The sequence below is a fragment of the Mobula birostris genome, chromosome 27 (assembly GCF_030028105.1).
Source record: "Mobula birostris isolate sMobBir1 chromosome 27, sMobBir1.hap1, whole genome shotgun sequence".
Lineage (NCBI taxonomy): Eukaryota > Metazoa > Chordata > Chondrichthyes > Myliobatiformes > Myliobatidae > Mobula > Mobula birostris.
Window position 1 is genome coordinate 3719490 of NC_092396.1, and position 19127 is coordinate 3738616.

At 44.0% G+C, this 19127-nt stretch overlaps 1 protein-coding gene across 1 annotated transcript in view; it reads right to left on the reverse strand.

Annotated features, from left to right (window-relative positions):
• vwa5b1 (von Willebrand factor A domain containing 5B1) overlaps nt 1-19127 on the reverse strand; it is a 126642-nt gene that overhangs the window by 48233 nt on the left and 59282 nt on the right. The window contains exons 10-14 of the mRNA XM_072244953.1: nt 18892-19006; nt 15728-15913; nt 13347-13497; nt 10137-10336; nt 4588-4819 (exon numbers count right to left, since the gene is read on the reverse strand). Of these exons, the coding sequence (XP_072101054.1) occupies nt 4588-4819; nt 10137-10336; nt 13347-13497; nt 15728-15913; nt 18892-19006 (884 nt within the window). The remainder of the gene's footprint in view (nt 1-4587; nt 4820-10136; nt 10337-13346; nt 13498-15727; nt 15914-18891; nt 19007-19127) is intronic.

The window sequence follows — 19127 nt, forward strand, 5'->3', positions numbered from 1 at the left end:
AGGAGGCCGAGCTGGCAGGTGATAGGAGAGACCAGATGGGGGAGGGGAATGAAGTAAGACACTGGGAGGTGATAGGTGGAAAAGGTAAAGGGCTGAAAGAAGAAGGAACCGGATAGGAGAGGAGAGTGGACCATGGGAGATAGGGAAGGAGGAGGGTCTCCAGGGGAAAGTGATGGGCAGCTGAGAAGAGATGAGAGGAAGGGCCAGGATGAGGGAAGGGAGTTGGAGAAATCAATCTTGTTGTCATATGCACGGGATCAAAAGAAGCTAAAGGACTGGTCAAAGAACACTGAGGCTGTCTACAAGAAGGGTCAGACCCGTCTCTATTTACTGAGGAGACTGAGGTCCTTTAACATCTGCTGGACAATGCCAAGGATGTTCTACGAGTCTGTGGTGGCCAGTGCTATCATGTTTGCTGTTGTGAGCTGGGGCAGCAGGCTGAGGGTGGCAGACACCAAAAGAATCAACAAACTCATTCGTAAGGCCAGTGATGTTGTGGGGATGGAACTGGACTCTCTCACGGTGGTGTCTGAAAAGAGGATGCTGTCCAAGTTGCATGCCATCTTGGACAATGTCTCCCATCCACTACATACTGTACTGGGTGGGCACAGGAGTACATTCAGCCAGAGACTCATTCCACCGAGATGCAGCACAGAGCGTCATAGGAAGTCATTCCTGCCTGTGGCCATCAAACTTTACAACTCCTCCCTTGGAGGGTCAGACACCCTGAGCCAATAGGCTGGTCCTGGACTTATTTCATAATTTACTGGCATAATTTACATATTACTATTTAACTATTTATGGTTTTATTACTATTTATTATTTATGGTGCAACTGTAACGAAAACCAATTTCCCCCGGGATCAATAAAGTTTGATTATGACTATGACTATAAAGACAGTTTTAAACATAGTCAGCTCCATCATGGGTACTAGTATCCAAGACATCGTCAAGCAATGGTGCCTCAGGAAGGCGGCATCCATTAGTCAGGACTACCACCACTCAGGACGTGCTCTCTTCTTATTGTTACTGTCAGGAAGGAAGGTACGGAAGCCCGAAGGCACACACTCCGATATCCTTCCTATCATGGGGTGACCAGAACTGACCATACTATTGCCAGTGTGGTGTAACCTGGGTTTTATACATCTGCAACATTACCTCGTGGCTCTTGAATTCAGTTCCCCCAGTAATGAACACAGCAGCTTCTTGAACTCAGTCCTTCAACAAAGGGATTGGAGCAGATATGATGGGCTGAATGGTCCAATTCTGCCCCCAACTCTTATGGTGTAGTCTGACAAATCTCAGACAGTTTATCACGCACATACTTTGAATCCGTAATTCAGTGAACTGCAAACAGACATTCCTTCCCCAAGACTCACATCACAGTGACTTCTGTACATAAAAAAGGCAGGAATTCAATTTGGTTTTTAAAAATTAATCTGAAGAATCAAAATTCAGAGAAGAAAATCTTGAGCCGAGGCATCTTACCTCACTCCTCATGTTAATTTGCTGATTATTTCACTTTTTTAAAAGCTGGGTAACATTCAGTTTGCACCTACCCAACGCATATTCCTGATTAATTATTCATATACCAGTTTATAAGTTCTAGCATCCATCTTTAACTCTTTTGGGGCATGTGGGACTGAGCCATTAAGGCATTAATAAATATGTGTCTGATCAACCATGTCAATTGTGAATAGCCTTCTGCAATCAACAGTGAATGCGAATTAGACCTTGGCAGCATTCATGTGTTGAGATGTCCACGTGACAAAAGGAGCTGCTTTTCTGTCAGAATCAGCCAACAAAGCATCTCCCTGGCCTGATCCAAAATTGATACGTCTGATAAACTTGTTATTATTTCATGACAAAGCCTTCCTCCCTAAACAAAGCAGATAACCACAAATGCAAAATTAAAATGCTCCTGCGGGAAACCTCGGCATTTAATAAGAAGTCAGTTTATGTGTGATTTTCTGACGTGTTCCGTGAACTTTAGAGATTCCGTATAATGTCCTTGCTGACGTTAAGAGCTGTCTATTAACTCTCAGAATTGGTTCAGATTGAATTTCAGGTTTATTTATCACAGTGATAACAACTGACACAACTTTGGGATCAGCTGGGGGCAGCCCACAAGTGCCATCACTCATTCTGGTGCCAACAGGGCATACCCACAATGCTCGGCAGGGCATACCCACAATGCTCAGCAGGGCATACCCACAATGTTCAGCAGAAAAGACAAAACGCATCCCGCAATAAGATATGTGCTTTCCTCCCATGGGATCCAGACCTTATGAAGCTTATCATATGAGGACCGTTTGTTGGCTCTTGGCCTCAGCTCACTGGAATTCAGAAGAAAGAGGGGTGGCCTCATTGACACCTATCGAATGTTGAATGGCCTCAAAAGAGTGGATGGGGAGAGGTTCGTAGTGCTGGAAGGGTTTGTCCTGAGCTGTTTCTCAATAAATAGATAGATAGATAGCACAAAGTCTTCCTTCTCCAGGAGAGGATCCTGCCTGCTTGCTTCTCACACGTTCAGAAACTTCTATCCCCATCAGCCTGAGGAGCTCCAGAGTGAATAACCCAACTTGCCCTGCGCATCTTTACACATTCCCCCTTCACCTTACACACACTCTTCATTCTGCACTACCTCTCATGGTCCCTGAACAAATCTTACACAGACAAGAAAGCTCACCAACTCTCTGAGGAGGCTGAAGAGAGCTGGACTATGCACGTCTATACTCAGGTCATTTTTAAGGTAGGGACATGTTCGGCACAACTTTGTGGGCCGAAGGGTCTGTATTGGGCTGTAGGTTTTCTGTGTTACAGATGTGCAGGGGAGAGCATCCTGACAAGCTGCATCACTGCTTGGTTATGGAAAATGCACTGAGGCAGACAGGAAGTCTCTACAATGGGTAGTCAAAGCAGCCCAGCACGTCACCGGCACCAGCCTACCCACCATCAAGGACACATACACAGAAAGGTGCCGGAAAAGGGCCAGTGACATCATGAAGGATCCCATCCTCCCTGCTCATGGACTGTTTGTCCCACTCCCATCAGGGAGGAGGCTATGTAGCATCCACGCCAGGACCACCGGACTCAAAAACAGTTACTTTCCCCAAGCAGTAAGGCTGATCAACATCTCCACCCACTACTTTATTATTTCCGGTCAGTCACCTTATGTCACTTTATGAACATACAATCAATCTATATATATAAGCTATCTTATGTACTTTTATTTATTGAATTGTTGTTATTATTATGTTCTTTATCTTCTGTGATTTTGTTTTGTGCTGCATCGGATCCAGACTAAGAATTATTTTATTCTCTTTACACTGTATACAGGAAGTGACATTAAACTCTATTGAATCCTGAATTTTGAAGGGCAGATCCTCGCCTATTTGATTCTAGTATTCTATTTGTGTTTGACTGGTGAACCCTGCTTCTTCACATAATATGAGCTAATATTGAACAAAGGGGAGTCACTGACAATGGGCTGCTTGTAAAGGATCAGGAAAGAGCTCGAGCCACAAGGAACACATTTATTGTTATAACAAAGACATATAAGTTGACAGTACAGGGCTAATGACAGGATTCTTCGCATGTTGGAGGAACAGAGGGACATTGGGGTCCATGTCTATAGAACCCTCGAAGATGCCATGCAAGTTGTTTGGGTTGTTATGAAGGCATATGGTGTGTTGGCTTCATTAGTTGGGGGATTGAGTTCAAGAGCCGTGAGGTAATGTTGCAGATCTATAAAACTCTGATTAGACCATGCTTGGAATATTGTGTTCAGTTCTGCCTGTCTCATTAGAGGAAGGATGTGGAAGCTTTCGAGAAGCTGCAGAGGAGATTTACCAGAGATTTAGAGAGTGAGTCTTATGAGGATAGGTTGAGCAAGCGAGGGCTTTTCTCTTTGGAGAGAAGGAGGATGAGAGGTGATTTGATGGAGGTGTATAAGATGAGAAGAGGCATTGATCGTGCAGATAGCCAGATACTTTTTCCCCAGATGAAAGTGGCTAATACGGGGGAGGGTTAATTTTAAGGTAATTGGAGGAAAATCTGAGGGGTATGTCAAAGATACGTTCCTTACACTGAGTGATGAGTGTATAAAATGTCCTGCTAGAGGTGGCGATAGAGCCAGATACATTACTCTCCTCCATAGGTGAGACTATACAATATAGGAGCAGAATTAGGCCATTCAGCCTATCAAGTCTGCTCTGCCATTCCATCATGGATGATTTATTATTCCTCTCAACCCCATTTTCCTGCCTTCTCCCCATAACCTTTGCCACCCTGAATTATCAACCTTCACTTTAAATATACTCATTGACTTGGCCTCAACAGCTGCCTGTGACAAAGAAATTCACAGATCCACCATCCTCTGGTTAATTTCTATTCTAAGATGCTGTCTGACATTGAGTTTCTCCAGTATTTTGTATGAGTTATTCAACATTCCCAGCATCTGCAGAACCTTTTGTGTTTTTTCACCACTCTCAGCCTGTGACTCCAGAATCTTCCAACCCCTGGCTCCCATTGGCTGCCTCATCCCACTTCACCCACCCACCCTCCACGTCCCAGCGCCTTGTCTCACCAGGTTCGGTGCTGCTGCCAAAGGACGCACTTTCTGTAGATGACCTGGAGGTGAGGCTCCCCTCGCAGGGCGACATGCCCCTCGCTGAGGGTCCCTGCTGAGTGCTACAATGCAGCTGGGAGGACTCCAAATCCTGACTGTTTGAGACACAGCTCTGATGCAGCAAGGATGGTCTCATCTTCCCACCGAGGCTCGACCCCGTGAAGTTCATGTACGAGCCTGCTCCATCTCTCTGCAGAGAAACAAAACATGGTTAAAGAGATTAAAGATTAAAGATTAGCTTTATTTTGTCACCTCTGCATAGAAACATACAGTGAAGTAAACAACCAACACAATCCAACATAGCATGTCCAGACTCTTTAGCCTGAACCAGTAAGTCTTTGGAATATGTGAGGAAACAAGAACATCCAGGGGGAGACCAGTGGTCACAAGGAGAATGTACAACCTCATTACAACCAGCAGCGGGAATGGAAACCCAACCACTAGCACTCTAACAGTGTTACATATGCCATCCCCATGCTCAAAACAAAATTATTGAAGGGATTGTTCAGCGGAAATTCAGAAAAAAACTTTGAGATAGTAAAGTCCCTAGTGCTGGACAGATGTAACTTAGCAGGTGGCGGTTCCAAAAACTCTCTTCTGGAAAGTGCTATCGGGATACTAAAACGAAAACTGCATGCCATGTTAGAAGTGTCTTCAGCCAGGCAGTTAATCTGATCAACCATTCTAGTTAGCAGTTCCTCCAGTTCTACCAGATCATCCAGAAAACAGTGCTTTTTTTCCCCCTTTTCAAGGTGGCTTGGCTCCTGTAGGAGTCCGTGATCTACAGCTGACACTCAAACTATGTTCTTCACTGGCAGTGGGTTTGCACTCTCGGAATCCACCTAGCGGCCTGGCGGTCTGGGATCTTCAGGCGGGGCCTGGAAGACCGGTGCCTTCGGGGTGAGCTCCTGTGGATGACCTGATTCCTCACCGACGTTGCCAACTGGAGCATCACGGGAGATTGAAACGTCGAGACAGTGGGCGGTGTACACCGCTGTCAAAGGCCCCGGCACCCGAGCAATCTCTCTGTCTCTCGATGGTGAGCAAGACTCTGCTGGTCTCCGAGCCAGGAGGCTCAGAGAAGTGACACTGCAGATTGGAACGCTGGAGCAGCGAGCTTCCGGTTTCCGTCTTGTTTGTTGCAGGAGTGGTATCTCACTCCCTCACTAGTGCATTCTAATGCATTTCTATCATTCATTCTTTGAGTTTTTTTCTCTCTGTTTTGAGGATGTCTGCAAAGAGTAAGAATCTCAGGTTGTATACTGTATACATTCTCTGACTTTATTTGAACCATTGAACCATTGAATGCTACTTTTTGTTGCAAGCCACGCCTGAGCAACACACCACAGCAAATTCCTAATATATGTAAACGTATACGGTGAGTAAAGTTGATCCTCGATCCTTTGGTGTTGATCTTTGCATTCTCGCTGACCACAGGACTAATACCTAATGTTTGAAGGGTGGCAAATATTATTCCTTTGTACAAGAAAGGGAGTAGGGATAACCTTGAGAATTATAGACCAATGAGTCTTACTTCAGTGGTGGGAGAATTATTGGAGAAGATTCCTAGAGACAGGATTTGTGAGCATTTGGAGAAGCATTGGCTGATTAGGAATTGTCAGGGTATAAGGTACAAGGTATAAAGCAGGAACAGGATACTGATTGTGGATGATCAGCCATGATCACAGTGAATGGTGGTGCTGGCTTGAAGGGCTGAATAGCCTACTCCTGCACCTATTGTCTATTGTCAGCCTGTCTTTGTGAGGGGCATTCGTGCCTTATAAGCCTGATTGCCTTTTTTGAGGAAGTTACAAAACAAATTGATGAAGACAGTGCAACAGATGTGGTGCATATGGATTTTAGGAAGGCATTTGACAAGTTTCCACATGGTAGGCTCATTCAGAAAGTCAGGAGGCATGGGATCCAGGGAAACTTGGCTGTGTGGATTTGGAATTAGCTTGCCCACAGAAGGCAGAGGGTGATAGTAGATATTCTGATTGGAGGTCAGTGAGCAGCAGTATTCCACAGGGATCTGTTGTGGGACCCCTTCTCTTGGTGTTTTTATAAACAACTTGGATGAGGAGGTGGAAGGGAAGATTAGCAAGTTTACAAATGACATGAAGTTTGGTGGAGTTAATGGATAGTGTAGATGGTTGTCGTAGATTATAATGGAATTGACAGGATGCAGAGCTGGGCTCTGAAGTGGAAGGTGAAGATCAACCCGGAAAAGTGTAAGTGTAAGGGCTGAATTTTAAGGTAAAGATATAGAGTTAATGACAGAACTCTTAACAGTGGGGAGGAACAGAGGGATCATGGGGTCCACGTCCATAGGTCACTCCAAGATGGTGTGCAATCTTGAGGGTTGATAGAATTGTTAAAAGCCATATGGTACGTTGGCCTTCATTAATTGGAGCATTGAGTTCAAGAGTTGCGAGATAATGCTTTGGCTCTATAAAACCCTGCTTAGACCACACTTGGAACATTGAGTTCAGCTCTGGTTGCCTCATTATAAGGATGTGGAAGCTTTAGAGAGGGTGCAGAGGAGATTTACCAGGATGCTGCCTGGATTAGAGAGCATGAGGATAGTTTGAGTGAGCTGGGACTTTTCTCTTTGGAGTGAAAGAGGATGAGAGGTGACTTGATAGAGATGTACAAGATGATAAGAGGCATAGATCAAGTGGATAGTCAGAGACTTTTTTTCCAGGGTGGAAATGGCTAATAGGTGGGGGCATAATTTTAAGGAGACTGGTGAAAAGTATAGGTGAATCACAGAATTAAGTATTTTACAGAGCAGTGAGTGCATGGAATGTGCTGCCAGAGGTGGTGGTAGAGGCAGATTCATTAGGGTCATTTGAAAGACTCTTAGACAGGCACATGGATGATAGAAAAACAGAGGGCTCTGTGGGAGGGAAGGGTTAGATTGATCTTGGAGTATGTTAAAAGGTCAGCACAACATCACGGGCCGAATGGCCTGTACTGTGCTCTACTGTTACATGCTCTACGTTCTAGTCTAACCCAACACTTAATTTGTCTCATCTAGAGATAAAGACTAGCTTTGTTAGTCACAAGTACATCGAAACATATAATGAAATGCATTGTTTTGCGTCAACAAACAACATAGTTCGGTGCTTTGCTGAGGACAACCCACTATTGTCACCATGCTTCAGACGCCAACATAGAATGCCCACAGTTTACTGACCCTAACTCTAACCTCTTTGAAAGATGGGAGGAACCTGGAGCACCTGGACGGTCAGAGGGAAAACGCGGACAGCAGCGAGAATTGAACTCAGGTAGCTGGCATAGTAACAGTGTTGTGCTAACTGCTGACTCCACTGTGTGCTACAATGCTGCCCCACCATGGGGAATGCATTCCCTACCCCACCCACTAACCCCAACAGAGAGGGACCAATTAGTGCCGTTAGCAAATGCAGTTGGAGTTTTGCCAATTATAGAGACTTCACAGATTATAACAATGGTGCCCAATTAAGCTCATTTGTAACTTGCAGTGTAGTTTTTCCTTCGGTACACATTAGATGCCCTTCATTAAATGTTGCTTCAACACACTCAAATGTCAAACACATGACATTTGGAGTTCTACGGGATTAATACCTTACTCACTAAATGCCAGAGACAACGGTTAAAATAGGAAACAATGTTCAGCATTGAGTTTGGAGACTTGCACAACATTAGCTCAACGGATTCAAGCTCAGACTTTATAAGGCATTGTTCGGACCACACTTGCAGCATCGTGGGCAGACTTGGGCTCCTTATCTAAGAAAGGCTGTGTGGGCATTGGAGAGGGTGCAGAGCAGGCTCACGAGAATGATTCCTGGAATGAAAAGGTTAACGTATGAGGAGTCCTGATGAAGGGTCTCAGCCCAAAATGTCGACTGTTTACTCTTTTCTATAGATGCTGCCTGGCCTGCTGATTTCCTCCAGCATTTTGTGTGTGTTGCTTTGATTTCCAGTATCTGTAGATTTTCTTGTGTATGAGGGATGTTTGATGTCTCTGGGCTTGTATTCGCTGAAGTTCAGAAGAATGAGGGGCGGTGTCTCATTGAAACCTATCGAATACTGAAAGGCCTGGATAGGGTGGCTGTGAAGAAGGCGTTTCCAGTGGTGGGGGAGTTTAGGACCTGAGGGAAGCCTAAAAATAGAGATGAGGAGGAATTTCTATAGCCAGAGGGACATAAATGTGTGGAATTCATTGCCACAGATGTCTGTGCAGGCCAGGTTATTGGGTATGGTTAAAGTGGAGGGTGATAGGTTCTTGGTTAGTCAGGGTGTCAAAGGTTACAGGGAGAAGGCAGGAGAATGGGATTGAGTGAGATAAAGAAAAAATCAGCCATGATGGAGCAGACTCGATGGGCTGAATACCCTAATTCAGCTCCTGCATCGCATGGTCTTATGGTCATATGGATTCATGGAACTCACTTTTCCGGATTGCTGGAGTTGATCTAAGCTTAGAGTTTTGATGGAAGTTGCATTGACTGAAATGTTGTATTTGGGAATAGAACCATCGAATTACTACTGCACTGAAGCAGTTGACATTGTACAAAAGGTTTTAGTAAGGCCACTTCAATCAAACCCACTCCCCATACAGCCCCCATAATTCCACAGCTTCAAGTTCCTGGGTGTCAACATCTCTGGATCTATCCTGAGCCCAACATGCTGATGCAATTACAAACGGATGAAATTCCACAGATGCACCATGAAGAGCACTTGGAACAGTTGCATCGTCATCTGCTCCGGAAGGGCCACTGCACAGGATGGGAAAGAGCTGCAGAGGGCTGTAAGCTCAGCCAGCTTCATCACTGGCACCATCCTCCCCAGCATCGAGGACACCTTCAAAAGGTGATGCCTCAAAAAGCTGGCGTCCATCATTAAGGACTCCCACCACCCAGGACATGCCCTCTTCTCATCGATACCAACAGGGAGGAGGTACAGGAGCCTGAAGACACACACACTCAATGATCTAGGAACAGCTTCTTCCCCTCTGCAATCAGATTTCTGAATGGACAATAAATCCATGAACACTATCTCACCATTTGCACTACTGACTAAATTCATATATACAGTATTTCTTAATGTAGTTTACCGTAATACAAATTTTTATTGTAATTTATACTAATAGCAATGTACTGCTGCTGCAAAACAACAATTTCATGACATAGCAACTCACATCAAAGTTGCTGGTGAACGCAGCAGGCCAGGCAGCATCTCTAGGAAGAGGTACATTCGACATTTCGGGCCGAGACCCTTCGTCAGGTCTAACCCAAAACGTCGACTGTACCTCTTCCTAGAGATGCTGTGTGGCCTGCTGCATTCACCAGCAACTTTGATGTGTGTTGCTTGAATTTCCAGCATCTGCAGAATTCCTCATGTTTAGATTTCATGACATATGTCAGTGATATTAAATCTGTCCTAATTCTAATGTACATTTTGAGTTGCAGGAAAATCATTTCTTCATTCATTTTTGCAGAAGTGTGGAGATGAAGGAAAATTACCTGGAAGTCCCCTGGAGATGGAGAGAGTCGTTCTGGGCTGCTCCCTCCCACAAGCTGCTGGGCACGTGCCCTTCGAAGAGGGTTTTTATTGAACACTGACCCCGGGTCACTGGGCATGAAAACTCTTTTGGAGGCACGCTGTCTGCCAATGCAATTGCTACTGAAAGCTCGTCTTCTGTGAACGGTTTCTGCGTGGACACCTGGAAATACGGAACTTGAGAGGATTTAACGTGAACCATCATTCCATAAATCTGCTGATTATTATACTCCTTCCCGAGATTAGTTTCCAGTCACCAAATTGGCTTTATTTGCAACATATATTTTGAAACATACAGTGAAATGAGGTTTGCCTTCAAGGTTAGGTGAGACTAGAACTAGAGATCAGAGGTTAAGGGTGAAAGGTAACACTCACAACACGCTGGAGAAACGATGAGTTGATGTCTCCATGGATGCTGCCCGACCCACTGAGTTCCTCCAGCGTGTTGTGAGTGTTGCTTTGACCCCAGAATCTGCAGATTATTTTGTGTTAAGGGTGAAAGGTGAAACATTTAAGGGGAATCTGAGAGGGAAACACCTCACTCAGAAGCTGGTGAGAGTGTGGAACGAACTGCCTGTGGAAGTGGTGGATGTGGGTTCAACTGTATCTTTTTTAGAGGTTTTGGATAAGCACAGGACGGGTATGGAGGGCTCTGGCCCAGATGGGATTAGGTAGAATTTCAGTTTTTTTAAAGATGAACTTTATTTGTCACAGGTACATCAAAGCAGACAGTGAAATGTGTTGTTTGCATCAATGGCCGACACAGTCCGAAGGTGTGCTGGGGGCAGCCAACAAGTGTTACCATGCTTCTGGTGCCAACAACTTACTATCCGTAACTCGTAAAACTTTGGAATGTGGGAGGAAACCGAAGCACTCGGAGGAAACCCACGAGGTCATGGGGCGAACGTGCAAGCTCCTTACAGGCGGCGGTGGGAATTGAAGTCTGATCAGTAATCACTGACGCTGCAAAGCATTACTATGATACTGGACCATTTCTACTATCTAAACATCACGAAGGCCAACTCTGATCAAGGTGAAACATAGAACCATAGAACCATAGAAACTACAGCACAGAAACAGGCCTTTTGGCCCTTCTTGGCTGTGCCGAACCATTTTCTGCCTAGTCCCACTGACCTGCACACGGACCATATCCCTCCATACACCTCCCATCCATGTATCTGTCCAATTTATTCTTGTGTTAAAAAAGAACCCGCATTTACCACCTCGTCTGGCAGCTCATTCCATACTCCCACCACTCTCTGTGTGAAGAAGCCCCCCCCAATGTTCCCTTTAAACTTTTCCCCCCTCACCCTTAACCCATGTCCTCTGGTTTTTTTCTCCCCTTGCCTCAGTGGAAAAAGCCTGCTTGCATTCACTCTATCTATACTCATCATAATTTTATATACCTCTATCAAATCTCCCCTCATTCTTCTACGCTCCAGGGAATAAAGTCCTAACCTATTCAACCTTTCTCCGTAACTGAGTTTCTCAAGTCCCGGCAACATCCTTGTAAACCTTCTCTGCACTCTTTCAACCTTATTTATATCCTTCCTGTAATTTGGTGACCAAAACTGAACACAATACTCCAGATTCGGCCTCACCATTGCCTTATACAACCTCATCATAACATTCCAGCTCTTATACTCAATACTTTGATTAATAAAGGCCAATGTACCAAAAGCTCTCTTTACGACCCTATCTACCTGTGACGCCACTTTTAGGGAATTTTGTATCTGTATTCCCAGATCCCTCTGTTCTACTGCACTCCTCAGTGCCTTACCGTTAACCCTGTATGTTCTACCTTGGTTTGTCCTTCCAACGTGCAATACCTCACACTTGTCTGTATTAAACTCCATCTGCCATTTTTCATCCCATTTTTCCAGCTGGTCCAAGTCCCTCTGCAGGCTCTGAAAACCTTCCTCACTGTCTACTACACCTCCAATCTTTGTATCATCAGCAAATTTGCTGATCCAATTTACCACATTATCATCCAGATCATTGATATAGATGACAAATAACAATGGACCCAGCACTGACCCCTGTGGCACACCACTAGTCACAGGCCTCCGCTCAGAGAAGCAATCCTCCACTACCACTCTTTGACTTCTTCCATTGAGCCAATATCTAATCCAATTTACCACCTCTCCATGTATACCTAGCGACTGAATTTTCCTAAATAACCTCCCATGCGGGACCTTGTCAAAGGCCTTATTGAAATCCATGTAGACAATATCCACTGCCTTCCCTTCATCCACTTTCCTGGTAACCTCCTCGAAAAACTCCAATAGATTGGTCAAACATGACCTACCACGCACAAAGCGATGTTGACTCTCCCTAATAAGTCCCAGTCTATCCAAATGCTTGTAGATTCTGTCTCTTAGTACTCCCTCCAATAACTTACCTACTACTGACGTTAAATTTACTGGCCTATAATTTCCCGGATTACTTTTCGATCCTTTTTAAAACAACGGAACAACATGAGCCACTCTCCAATCCTCCGGCACCTCACCCGTAGACAGCGACATTTTAAATATTTCTGCCAGGGCCCCCGCAATTTCAACACTAGTCTCCTTCAAGGTCCGAGGGAACACTCTGTCAGGTCCCGGGGATTTATCCACTTTAATTTTCCTCAAGACAGCAAGCACCTCCTCCTTTTCAATATGTACAGTTTCCATGATCTCACTACTTGATTCCCTTAATTCCATAGACTTCATGCCAGTTTCCTTAGTAAATACAGACTCAAAAAACCCATTTAAGATCTCCCCCATTTCCTTTGGTTCCACACATAGCTGACCACTCTGATCTTCAAGAGGACCAATTTTATCCCTTACAATCCTTTTGCTCTTAATATACCTGTAAAAGCTCTTTGGATTATCCTTCACTTTGACTACCAAGGCAACCTCATGTCTTCTTTTAGCCCTCCTGATTTCTTTCTTAAGTATTTTCTTGCACATCTTATACTCCTCAAGCACCTGATTTACTCCCTGTTTCCTATACATGTCATACAACTCCCTCTTCTTCTTTATCAGAGTTGCAATATCCCTTGAGAACCAAGGTTCCTTATTTCTATTTCCGTGAACTTCAGTATTTCATTGGCTCCTGGTTCCTGCTGGGTATTTGGGACTCTGTAACATTAAACTCTGCTCGAAGTTCCCCAACCCCAACCAGCTTACCTTCCTTCTCAGGGTCATCGATCACGGAGGTGGTTTCCCGGGCAGAATCTCGGCACCCTCTCCAGTTCTCAGCGTCCTCCTCTTGCGAGTGGTAAAAGACCGAGCTGCTGGACTGCTGAGACCAGGTCTGGCTGTACCTCCACTCATCGCTCTCAAACAAGACAAGAGAAAGTGTCCTTGTAAAGTCTGCTCCACTCTTCAGCAAGATCGAAGCCATAAGACCATAAGAAATAGGAGCAGAATTGAGCCATTTGGCTAAACGAGTCTGCTCCGCCAGTTCATTGTGGCTGACTTATTATCCCTCTCAACCCCATTCTCCTGCCTTCTCCTGCCTTCTCCCCCATAACCTTCAGCACCCTTACTAACCCAAAACCTATCAACCTCCGCTTTAAATATATCCAATAACTTGGCTTCCACAGCTGCCTGTGGCAATGAATTCCACAGATTCATCACCCTCTAGCTACAGAAATTCCTCCTCATCTCTGTTCTAAATGGACTTCCCTCTCTTCTGAGGCTTTGCCCTCTGGTCCTACATACCCCCCGCGATAGGAAACATCCTGACCACATTCACTTTATCTCAATGTTCAACAAGTTTCAATGAGATCCTCTCTTATTATTCTAAACTCCAGTGAGTACAGGCCCAGAGCCATCAAAGCCTCCTCATATGTTAACTGTTTCATTCCTGGGATCATACTCGTGAACCTCCTGTGGACCTGCTCCAATGCCAGCACATATTTTCATAGATAAGGGGCCCAAAACTGCTGACAATATTCCAAGTGTGGCCTGATCAACGCCTGAGAAAGCCTCGGGGTGATGAGCCTTGATCAGGCAACCAAGGCTGTTTCAGTCTTGGTATCAAACCCACACTCAGTGGGGAGGACATTTAAGAGACTCTTTGGGAGGCACATTGATGATAGGCACGTGGAGGGCAGTGTGTGAGGGAAGGGATTGATCTTGGAGTAGATTAAAAGGTCGGCACAACATCATGACCCGAAGGGCCGCAATGCTGTAATGTTCTATATTCTGGTTTCTCTTAATCTTTACCGATCTACCAATTTCTTCCAGGATTTCACAGAAGTTGCATCGTCAAAACACTCGCACGGAATTAATTGTGAAAACAAACAACTGTCATGCAGGAACTCAACACTGAGGAGATTCATGACAGAACTGCAGGCTTGTTGTGGCCATTCGACTCATCCAGAATATGCTAGCTCCTTGTAAAGCAATCCAGTGCAGTCCTTTTGCTAGACACAAGAAGCCCTGTGGTTTCTTCCATCAATAGCTGATCTACACAGGTGATTATGTACCCATGCACCATCAAGCTCCAGGCCATATTGGGCTAATATTATTTCTTGTGACTGCATTGTATGTGCTATTGTAACTTTGTGTTATGTGTGGTGTGTGACTGTATGCACTGTGTGTGACGATGTACTGTGTGTGACTGTATGTATTGTATGTGATTGTATGTGCTGTGTGTGACTGTATGCACTGTGTGTGACTGTATGTATTGTATGTGATTGTATGTGCTGTGTGTGACTGTATGCACTGTGTGTGACTATGTACTGTGTGTGACTGTATGTATTGTATGTGATTGTATGTGCTGTGTGTGACTGTATGCACTGTGTGTGACTGTATGTATTGTATGTGATTGTATGTGCTGTGTGTGACTGTATGCACTGTGTGTGACTACGTACTGTGTGTGACTGTATGTATTGTATGTGATTGTATGTGCTGTGTGTGACTGTATGCACTGTGTGGGACGACGTACTGTGTGTGACTGTACATACCGTGTGACTGTATGTGCTGTGAATGACTGAATGTGCTGTGTTTGAATGTATGTGCTGTGTCTGACTATACATACTGTGTGTGTACATATTGTGTGTGACTGTATGCGCTGTGTGTGACTGTATGCACTGTGCGTGACTGTACATATTGTGTGTGACTATACGTATTGTGTGTGACTGTATGTACTGTGTCTGACTGTACATACTGTGTGTGACTGTATGTGCTGTGTGACTGTACGTGCTGTGTGTGATTATACGTGCTGTGTGTGACTGTACGTGCTGTGTGTGATTATACGTGCTGTGTCTGACTGTACATACTGTGTGTGACTGTATGTGCTGTGTCTGACTGTACATACTGTGTGTGACTGCATGTGACTGCATGTGCTGTATATGTCTGTCAGTACCGTGTTCCACGCCTTGGCCCTGGAGGTACACTGTTTTGTTGAGCTGTATACATGAGTTGAATGACAGTTAAGCTTGAACTTGAACTTATCACCATAGTTTGTGATTAATTCAATCTGATTAGTGCAAACTTATCACTTTAAGTGACTCAGTAACTGGTGTGCAAAAGAACAAAATGCAGGATTTCATACTTACTGACTTTGAGTTGGACTGATATCTTGAAGTGTCACACACAACGCAATATTCGATTAATCTGTCTCCAGGGAACAGAAAACTCGTCCCTATTGGAGACGGGAGAACTTCGGTTGTCACAGGAAAGAACCAATCAACAGTGACGTCACTGAGGAAGGGGGCCATTGCTTTCTTCAGCGATTTTACCATCTACAAAACAGAAAACAGAGCAATTAGTCCATCCATCACTGTCATTTAATGTATGTCTCTAGTCCTGAAGATACATTGCTTCTGCACCATAACAATCAGTGGCTATATTTCATTGGGAGTTTGAGCAGACTGGGTGTGTCCCCAAAGACCCTCACAAATTTCTATGAATGTACCATAGGGAACATTCTGACTGGTTGCATCACCAACTGAATGGACTTTTTCAAAGACCCTACAAATTAGTTTCTCAATATTATTTATTTATTTAGTTATTTTTACTTAATTACTTTTTATCCTCAGCTGAAGCTGGTAAAACCTGAGGTACGGGCATAGCTAAGCACGCTCATTTCTCAATTGCTGGGAACTTTCAGACTATTCTAGTGGTGTTTAATATTGTGGCTTTCTGAAGGTTTACATAAATATTGCTGATGCACCACCAATAACTCCAAAAGACTGGAAATAGAGTAAATACTGAAAGGCTTTTATTCGCAGTAAAATGTGACCTCCACCATGCTGAGTGTCTGTCCCTGGACTGAGAGGAGGAGCAATGGCACAATCGCCTTTATTCAGGGGTCTCTGGGAGGAGCCACGGGGCAGTCAGCAGAGGGGCGTGTCCAGACAGGTAACCCAGTTACAACATATATATATGGTTTACCACAATTGCTGTGTAAGATTAATTGTATAATGCTATTGTGTGGTGACTTTGGGATGATACCAGCTGTAGGTACAGCTATTGGGACAATATATACCCTGTTCATGTTCCATATTCTTTCAATTTTCCCTTTTAATTCAGTGTTTTTCTGGTGTTTTATTGATTTCTGTAAGTTTTGTGTGTTTGGAATGGCTGTATTGATTAAATAACTTGTTCTTCTTTGTTTATCCTGCATTATTATATCCAGAATGGTTATTATGGATCATTGTACCTATAATAATGGATCAGTCATAACATAATTTGTAGGACTCTGACTCTAAAACTGGATGTCTTGCATTTAAAGTAAGATATGGTATCTTTTACGAGTTAGTATTTTAAAGCAAGGTTTTGGTGAATGATGTTTGCCACTTGATTGTGCCTGTGTAAGTAATCAGATTGAGTTAAACTGCTGCGGGATCCTGTAATGTGTTGGATTATCTCTAGCTATTATTACTATTATTATTAGTTGTCGTTTTGTATTTGTAGTTTGTCTTTTTTTGCATATTGGTTGTTTGTCCATCTTTGTACGTAATTTTTATTAATTCTGTTGTGTTTCTTTATATTTACTGTGAATGCCTGCAAGAAAATGAATCTCAGGGTCGTATATGGTGACAGATACGTACTTTGATAATAAACTTACTTTGAACTTTGAACCTTGGTAGGGAGGCACCAGTGCACAGGATTGGAAAAAGCTGTAGAGGGTTGTAAACTCAGCCATCTCGATCAACCTTCCTACCATTGAGGACATCCTCAAAAGATGATGCCTCAAGAAGGCAGCATCCACATGACCCAGAACATGCCCTCTTTTTATTACTACCATCATGGATGGGGTGGACGAACTTGAAGACACACACTCAACATTTTAGAAACAGCTTCTACACCTCCTCTATCAAACTTCAGAAATGTCCATGAACACTAAAAACCTATTTCCTCGTTTTTGTACTACTTATTTTTCATGATTTTAATTGTAAGTCATAGTAACTTTTTTATGTATTATACTGTACTGCTGCTGCGAAACAACAAATTTAATGACTTATGTCAGAGGCAATAACCTTGATTCTGAATCTGATCCCATTCACATGGCCTATAGACTATCCAAGAGGTTCCAGTCAGAACATTTAATGCAACAGGACCTCGGGAATGAATTAATACAGCCTTGTGGTTGTTTGTCAGTTTCTTCATTTCATTTATTTAATAATTACTCTGCTTGTTAGTCTTGGAAATTGAAATTATTTTTATTTTTTATTTTATTTGGAGATACAGCACAGTGACAGGCCCTTCTGGCCCAATGAGCCTGCACTGCTCAATTACACTTGTGCGACCAATTAATTGACCAACCCTTATGTCTTTGGGACGTGGAAGGAAAGCATTGCACCCACAGCAAACCAACATGGTCATGGGGAGCTCGTGCAGGCTCTGTACAGACCTCTGGACAGGAACTGAACCTGGGTCACCAGCTCTGAAATAGTGTTATGTTATTGTGAAGACAGAGTACAAGACTGAGACGAGGACAGGGTGCTAGATGAGAATTCAGAGTTGAGCTGACGATTCAGCACTGAACCTCAGTTCAGGGTGCTCTTTAAATATTAAAACCCTGGCATCAAAATATGGCCACCAGTTAGCGGGGTGGGCCTGAATCTTTAAAGGAGCCAGCGATCCATATTCCCAGGAGTTGGAGTGTCTAAACCCTGGGAGCTGGCGTGGCCGGGTGCGTATCATAACAGACACCTCAAAAAGTTGATTGGCTTTAAAGCTTAGCTTTATTTGTCATGGTACATTGAAACATACAGTGAAATGTGTTGTCTGCATCAACGGCTAACACAGTCCGACGATGTGCTGGGGGCAGCCTGCAAGGGTCGCCGTGCTCCCAGTGCCTACATGGCACGCACACAACATACTAACACGAATCCATTCATAGACCATAACACACAGGACCAAAATTAGGCCGTTTGGCCCATTAAGTCTGTTCCACTATTCCATCAAGGCTGCTTTGTTATCCAACTCAACCTCATCCTCCTGGCCTCTCCCTGTAACCTTTGATGCCCTCACTAATGAGGAAGCTATGCTTTACCACATACTGTATCTGGAATGTGGGTGGAAACCAGAGCACCTGGAGCTAACACACGTGTTCAGGGGGAGAGCATTTACTGAAATGCAATGTTTACTAAAATTCCAAATTTTAGTTTAATTCATGTGACGCTTCAGGTGACTGTTACATGTTTAACTTCCTCACATTTAATCAGACTGAGCTCAGCCGCAGTAAGATTCTGCAAAACGTCTGCTCTCGTACCTTTGTCTGCAATCTTTCCCCTTCGTCCAGAAACTCAGCCGCACCTTTCGAAGCAGAGGCAAGTCCCAGGACGAGTCTTCTGGAGGCGTTCTGTCCAATACCAAAACTATAGCACCTGGGGAGAGTAACGATTCCAGATTGGAGATTCAGATTTGAGATACTTTATGTCATTCTTCAGTACACAATTGTAAACGAGACAAAACAATTGTTATTTCAGGTCCAATGCAGCATAAAGA